The sequence below is a fragment of the Acipenser ruthenus genome, chromosome 13 (assembly GCF_902713425.1).
Source record: "Acipenser ruthenus chromosome 13, fAciRut3.2 maternal haplotype, whole genome shotgun sequence".
Classification (NCBI taxonomy): domain Eukaryota; kingdom Metazoa; phylum Chordata; class Actinopteri; order Acipenseriformes; family Acipenseridae; genus Acipenser; species Acipenser ruthenus.
In genome coordinates, this window is record NC_081201.1 from 38,880,120 (window position 1) to 38,887,709 (window position 7,590).

At 39.5% G+C, this 7,590-nt stretch overlaps 1 protein-coding gene across 1 annotated transcript; it reads left to right on the plus strand.

Moving 5' to 3' along the window:
• The first annotated feature begins 249 nt into the window (after positions 1–249).
• On the plus strand, positions 250–7,581 carry habp2 (hyaluronan binding protein 2). The gene is made up of 13 exons (XM_034030834.3): positions 250–612; positions 892–928; positions 1,510–1,632; positions 2,073–2,180; positions 2,272–2,388; positions 2,832–2,951; positions 3,145–3,313; positions 3,558–3,670; positions 4,068–4,305; positions 4,617–4,762; positions 6,446–6,580; positions 6,919–7,061; positions 7,206–7,581. The coding sequence occupies exons 1-13, from the start codon at positions 538–540 to the stop codon at positions 7,359–7,361; spliced, it is 1,680 nt and encodes a 559-aa protein (XP_033886725.3). The 5' UTR covers positions 250–537; the 3' UTR covers positions 7,362–7,581.
• Positions 7,582–7,590: the final 9 nt, after the last annotated feature.

Sequence of the window (7,590 nt, forward strand, 5' to 3'; positions counted from 1 at the left end):
AAAAGTGTGTGAAGTGTGACATTCATGTGACCGCCTCCACTGTATTCCCTTTCATCTCCAGCGAGGATAATAATCAGCATTATATACATAAAATATAAATATAATTGGTTCATGTACCAGTGCATCAATACCTGTGCTGTAAAAAGCTAGACATGAATACATCAGTCAATGGGGAAATTCAGTAGTGTGCTTATAAAAAAAAGGGCTCTCTCTTGTATCCATAAAAGATGTTTCTTGAAAATGTACTAAAAATGATAACAATGGATTTCTAGCCATTTCAAAAAGAAAGATTTGCAGTAATGCAACTAAAGGGCAGGGGAGTGTGCTTACCTTATCGGCTTTTGGCCATTGACCCATGTAGGCTATTTCATGATTGGATGTGGAAAGATAATGGCATTAAAAATCAACAGACAAAACAAATTTAAACATTAAACTATTCTCAGCTGACTGAAAGACTTCAGGTGATCGAGATCTTTGTCTTTTATCTTTTTTGTTTGTTTGTAGTTGTTGCACCTTAAACGATACCCGCTGTTGAAAATGTATAAAAAAAGGGTATTCTCACACTGGGGACTAACACTGTTCATTGCACTGCTTCCTGTGGTATCTTCATCTGTAAGTACAGTTATTTATCTGGGCTTAAATGAATATGGGTTATGCTTGAAGGACATAAAAAACAAAACATGCATGAAGCAATTCTGTAAACTATGAGCTCACCACCAGTAAGAGTAAGGAATTGAAACAAATGTAGAGGTCTTCGTACTGAGTATATAAAACGGTGCACAGGTTACCTCAATTTGATGAGTTTAGGTGTGTATGCACAAATCCATTGACTATAATTTTACTGAAAAGGGGTTTTAAGTGGTTGATTCTGAAAACTATTTTCTCTTGCAGTTTGTACTTTTAGACGCAGTCCAGGACTTAACTGACAGTAAGTAAATGTACTGAGTTTTCTCTTAATTCGGCATGCCTTATTTCAGACAAACGCAAGAGAAGAATCTTTGCTGATCTGTCTGTACTGGAAGTCCAAAATTACTAGAACTGCCTGACACATGGTTGAGAGTCAGTGTTATATCTGTCAGAACTTTGATATAGTATTACTAAGCAATGCATGGCAGGGTTATTCATTAAAGAGTTTGAAACATCCAGTTCCTCTTTGTTATAAAGGGTTTCCTGCTGTTTATAAAAATCTATTGTTAAAATGTTTAGTGTAGATCAGCACTATGCTGTCCATTACAGGGGGATTTTAATAAAGAGCTGAAAAATGCCTTTCAGCCAGGGATTTTTAATGCAATGTCTGATATGAATGTGTCTTCCAAATGCAAGCGGTATTGTTTATAAAGCAATTTAAAGCACAGTCTTTTTTCAGCTGACATTTAGTCAAACTTAATACATTAAATGAAAGTGTGTTCTCAACCTGAATCCATTTTTGCATAAAGAATTATAAATTCTGCCAGCTGCTTACAGACACATTCCTTATTTTACCCATGAGCGTTTTCTTTTGGCACGCAGCCCTGTCTGATATATTAAACGAAGATTCAGATACATACCTGTACGGAGATGACTATGGTGGAGGAGATGCTGCCGGCATTACTGATGCCATCGACTGGTTATATGACTATATAGACACTGAAAGTAAGTAAAAAGGCATTTGTCCATGTCTGATACTTTTATGAACATTTCAATCTGTTGTAAACTATTTCTGACCCTTATCATAAATAAATAAATAAATAAATAAATAAAACCAGGGATTAGACCTTTACATGTTGATTTTGCTGTCTGCCCAATGACTTTGCATAAGATATATTAATCAGCTTATCATTCCATCATGTGTTTTCCGTTTTGAAACAGTGAGTTTGTACAGAAATGCAGAAATTACTGATTGAGTTGGGGAAGGAATTATTGGCGGACACTCTAGTGGTCATATTAACACAGGTGCAAACATTAAGGTTCTTGGCTGATAGCCCCAGACTGTCCCCCGCTCTCAATCCCATTGAGCATTGCTGGGTCTAGTCAAAGAGGGCCAGTCTTCAAGTATGGGACAGAACAGCAGATGTGTGTTGATTTGTCTGCAGATGGATGTGAATCCAATCCCTGTCAGAATAATGGAACCTGTGAGCCAAGAGGAGGCACATACAGGTGTGACTGCCCTGAACCCTACACAGGAAAGAACTGCCAGAAAGGTAACGACACATATTTCAAACTGTAAACCACCTGCTCACATTATGTGTTGAGATCCATTCTACAAGCTTACAAACATTACCTTTTTTTTAGTTACTAACTTTTGCAAAAATGCTAAATGCGGGATGGGAGACTGCGTGATCACTTCAACTGCACCATATTATGAGTGCAAATGTAGACACCCTTATCAGCAACCCAACTGCAGGAAAGGTAAGTAAGATACGTTTGTGAAAGCCTTTCATTTCAAGGAACATTTTTATTATATACTATGAGCAGTTGGGCAGCCTATCATGAAACAATATTTAGTGCCTTATTCAAAGAAGAAGCACTGCTCTTACTCTGCTGTAAAAACTTCAAAAACACTTCAGACATGTTTGCCTTCATGTGGTTTGAAGATTGAAACAGGTGTTCCAAAGGCTAGGGGCATAATAATAACCTGCTAGTAGACATTTTAGTCCTGGGGAAAATGCAGCAACCCCCTGCTTAGTGTGGTGTAAAGAGACAACATTTCAGTTAGGAATGGTGGTGCAAGGCCATTCAAAGCCGAAGAAGTTAAAAACAAAACTAGACAGTGATCTGGGAGTCAGTGTAATGAAACCAAGGCCGGAGTAATAAGGTCCTTTTTTTCTGAATGAGTTTTCTGAATGTTCCAGTTACTTCAGCGTGTCACCCCAACCCCTGTGGAAATGGGGGAACTTGCACCGAGGGCAGGAGGAGATCCACATTCACGTGCACCTGTCCACAACCCTTCAGGGGGGACTTATGTGAAGTGGGTAAGTACTAGGATATTGAACACACATTTGGCAACTTCTTAAGTACATACAGTGTTATCGTTTGACACGACTTTGTCACTACTGTTTATTTGTAAGACCTAAAAAGGAAACATACATGAAAGCATTGATTTTGCCTCATATTTGCTGTTATTTTTGTAGTTATTTACTATGTTTTTGGGGATTTCATATTTAGGTAAGGATGACTGTTATGAAGGCAATGGAGAAACATATAGAGGTAATGTTAGTTCTGCAGAGGATGGATCGCGCTGCCTGTATTGGAGCTCTTATCAAGTTCTTAAAGATAATACTCCTTATGAGAATATCGGTGTCAAAGAAGGTCTTGGGTCTCACAGATATTGCAGGTAAGAATGTATCCCATTGTATCCCTAAGAAATTGGTCAAGTACTCTTTTAAGGCTCACCTATCACCGCAAATCTATTCACAAACACCAGGCACAAGTAATATCATGTTATGAACTTGGTGAACTAATATATTCATAAACTCTTAATGAATACCTGTGTTAAAATCTATAGGCCCTATTTAGAGGTTTGCATGTACTGTTGTTGAAACAAAATTGAAAGTTTAACAATGACATTTTCCACCTAGAAATCCGGATTCTGACATAAAGCCATGGTGTTTTATAAAAATTAAAAGAAATCAGCTGAAATGGAAATATTGTGACGTTACACAGTGCGGACGGTCTTTACCTGCTGCTCCAGGTATGGGTGACTTGTTTGTCAGAAGTACTGGAAAGATTAAATAAGCTGGTTTCTAATATCTGTACTGGGACAGTATGATATATGACACCCTTTTAAATGGACTATAAAAAGCTGGCCAGGTTCTTTTAATAAGTTTGGCAGGTTCCTTTAGTACTCCAAATCAAGACTCTCACTGCACATTCAGTAAAGGGCAATTTGTCACTGTGTATAATGCCAAATAAAAGGAGTGTAATCCAAGTTTTTTCAGACAATTTATGGCTGGTTTCACAGACCCTGATTAGTACTAGTCTTGGTCTACCTCATGTTAACTTAGGTAAAGTAGTCCAGGGTTAGTGCTAATCACAATTAGGTGCATCATGCAAGCCAGCATCTATAGCCTGAATTTCGACATCCCCAGGTCCAACAGAGATGCCTTCAAAGGAACTTTCTACAGCTGGAATGTTTGCTACCTGTGGGATTCCGGAACCCAAGATAATTAGAGCAAGAATCTATGGGGGGAAAAAAGCCATTCCGGGAGCACACCCCTGGCAGGCATCTCTTCAAATCAAAAGTGAAGCTGAAGACCAGCCAAGTCATTTGTGCGGGGGAACCTTAATAAAGGCATGCTGGGTTTTAACTGCAGCCCACTGCACAGAGTAGGTGTCTTTACTTGAAGATGCAGGTGGCTTGATTCCCATGTCATTGTATTAGTTACAAAACAAACAGCAGGCAGTGTTACTGTTTATTTATTCATGTTTGTCTATTCTTTTATTTATTTATTTTACTGGAAGGGAAATTCTTGGGAGCAGCTTCTGTTTGGCTGTGTCCTGGGAAGACTGCAGTAACATTAATATACCCTGTATCTGGGAAGACTGCAGTAACATTAATATACCCTGTATCTGGGAAGACTGCAGTAACATTAATATACCCTGTATCTATACTTCTTTCTCTTTTTTGGTGAGTTTAGAGGAATGACTGCGTCCGAGATGAAAGTTGTACTGGGGGGTCAAGATATAGAAAAACAGGAGCGTTATGATCAGTCCTTCGATGTAGCGGATGTCATCGATCACGAAAACTACAGAGAAACGGAAGATGCCCTCTATAACGATATTGGTAGGTTCTCACCACTGTACATGTGCTACCTAATTAAGATATTTGATGTTGTTTTTGATGAAGGCTTGCCACTATTCTAGAGGAGAGACAACATTCCTCTTCTTCCTTCATTGGTTTACCTCAGTCGTTTGAAAGCTGGGACTTACCTCCATCTTTCTGTCGTGACATCTATGTTGCCATACCATGTTGACCAACCTTGATGTGTAGACATGATGTGGCATAAAGTGTAGCTCAATGTAAAATGGTTATTATCATAACCCTGGTTCCCTGAAATAGGAATATTAACCATTACAAAATGTGTGTTTCTCCTTTGACTCGTGAACTTGAAAACTTTATACCAAAGACACTAGTCAGAGGAGGGTTACGTGGTGCCGCTCCGCCCCGGCAAGCATAAACTCACTACTCACCCTGACAGCATCACCATTCTCCTTCCAGAACTGCGACCAAGGATGCTGCGACCTCGAAGTTAATCGTTAATATTCCTATTTCAGGGAACCAGGGTTATGATAATAACCTAACGTTCCCTTTCAAGTAGGGCATGTTAACCATTACAAATGGGTTAGTATACCCAAGCTGTTGCAAGGACATGAAGCATACATAACACAACTGCACAGGACAAGCCAAACCGCCTTGTGTCTGAATGAATTACCAGCATAGCTGGAATAAAACAAGGACCCATCTTACTGCATATGAGTATACCTAACCATCACAAGACATGGTGTACAACACTGAGTTACAAGCTAAGCAAAGCCGCTTGTGCTACAATAATATTCCCGTAACTGAAAACATTAGAAGGACTCGCCTCTGATTTTCTATCGTGAGGATGAACTGGGAAGCCGCCCAGGATTCTGTGGGTCCACGACGCTCAGCCGATAGAACCTGGCAAACGTATGGGAAGAAGCTCAAACCACTGCACTGCATCTCTCCTGAATAGATGCACCCTGGAACAAAACCCATGAAGTCGCCTGACACCTGCTGGAATGGCAGGTGAGCTTCTCGAGCAGGGGCAGATTGGCCAGTTCATAAGCAGTGTTTTTCTCCTGCTATCCACTTGGATAGATGCTGTTTAGACAGAAGCTGTCCCTGAGGCTTAGCCCCGTAACAGACAAAAAATTGTTCTGACTGCCGCCAGCTTTTTGTTCTGTCCACACAATATGCTGATGCCCACACAGGGCAAAGCGTATGGAGCTGGCACTCCCTGTCAGATTGGAAAGAAGTGGGATGGAAAGCCAAGCTAGTTTTCCTCTCATCAAAAATAGGGCATAGGGCATGTCATGGGTTCAAACCCATGAGCCAAGTACCACATCTGGAACACACCCCACTTGTGAGAAGTGAGTTTATGCTTGCGGGGGCAGAGCAGCGGCCACACCACCCTCCTCTGATGAGTGTCTTTGATATTAAGTTTTCAGGTTCGGGTGTCTTAAACGGGAAACACCCATTTTGTAATGGTTAATATTCCCTACTTGAAAGGGAACAAACTGGCCTCTCTTGGTCCAGACGCATCACACTGTATCTGGTCTCATTCATTGTAAGTTAAATCTTTGACTAAGTGCTTACAGTATCTATGTAAGCACCAGCCTGTCACACTGGAAGACAATAATTTGCTACATGTTTTATTAGCAATTTAAACTGTTATTATTGAAGTATTATTGCATATATGCTGCTAATCTTTCTTGGTTTTAGCTTTGCTTAAACTGAAGCCAGTTGGTGGTCAGTGTGCCAAGGAGACGAGGTATGTGAAGACTGCCTGCTTACCGGACTCCCCGTTTGCTGATGGCACAGAGTGCAGCATTTCAGGATGGGGATCGACAGAAACAAGTTTGTCTGAAGTGTTATTTTATTTAAAAAAAAAAAAAAGTGCTGCATAAAGAAAAAGGAGGGGGCAAGAGGACGATTGGCAACATTTAGACAAACATTTCAGCTCTTTATCAGTGTTACTGTAAGTCTTTGTCAACATTGTAACAAAAAATGCAGTGACAAAGACACTTCTTGTTGAAATGATAAATTTTAGTTTTACTGAATACTTTCATCAACCTTCGTATCTATTTATTCAGTCATACTCTCATTTCCAAAAAAATTAACAAATACTTAAATGTACAGGAATTAAATGTCTTCGAACTTGATATTATACAGCAACATTCTGTCTCTTCTTAAAGGTCACATTTCCAACATGCTGCTGGATTCCAAAGTGTTACTTATCTCTCAAAAGCGCTGCAATAATGAAAAATCATACCAGAAAAGATTGGATAAAAGCATGTTTTGTGCTGGAAACCTAAAGGGTGGACCCGACTCCTGCCAGGTTTGTTGTCATAGTTGGATTTGTATTTTATTTTATGAATGCTAATCGATGCAATACAGCTATCCTGCATCGTTACCAAATGGGATAGGAACATAACAGGAAGATATTGAAGTTTACAGTGGAATCCTCTTACTTTTGCCCTAGGGTGATTCGGGTGGACCTTTGACTTGTGTGAATGATGGGAAGCATTTCATCTACGGAGTTGTGAGCTGGGGAGACCAGTGCGGCCTGAAAAATAAACCTGGAATTTATGCCAAAGTCACTGAATTCGTTGACTGGATAAAGTCTAAAATTAATTAGCTGCTGCATTCTGTGATAAATATCTGCATTGCAGCAACATAATTAACTGGTGTAGTTTGTTTATGCCATAAAAGGGATATTGTATTAGTGTTACAATGATTATGGCCTCTATAATGTCTGCGTCTAAAATGTCTCTTTTGTTATAATACAACATCATTGTCTGCCTTTCTCTTTTGATAAGTAAACTAAACGTGAAAATAAACTCCTGTTATATCTGTCAGTATTCGTA

Excerpts from the sequence above, each read along its gene's own strand:
- habp2 (XM_034030834.3), top strand. The coding sequence starts at position 538 with ATGTATAAAAAAAGGGTATTCTCACACTGGGGACTAACACTGTTCATT. Across the intron at positions 1,633-2,072 it reads TGACTATATAGACACTGAAA|ATGGATGTGAATCCAATCCC; the intron begins GTAAGTAAAAAG and ends ATTTGTCTGCAG. Across the intron at positions 7,062-7,205 it reads GTGGACCCGACTCCTGCCAG|GGTGATTCGGGTGGACCTTT; the intron begins GTTTGTTGTCAT and ends CTTTTGCCCTAG.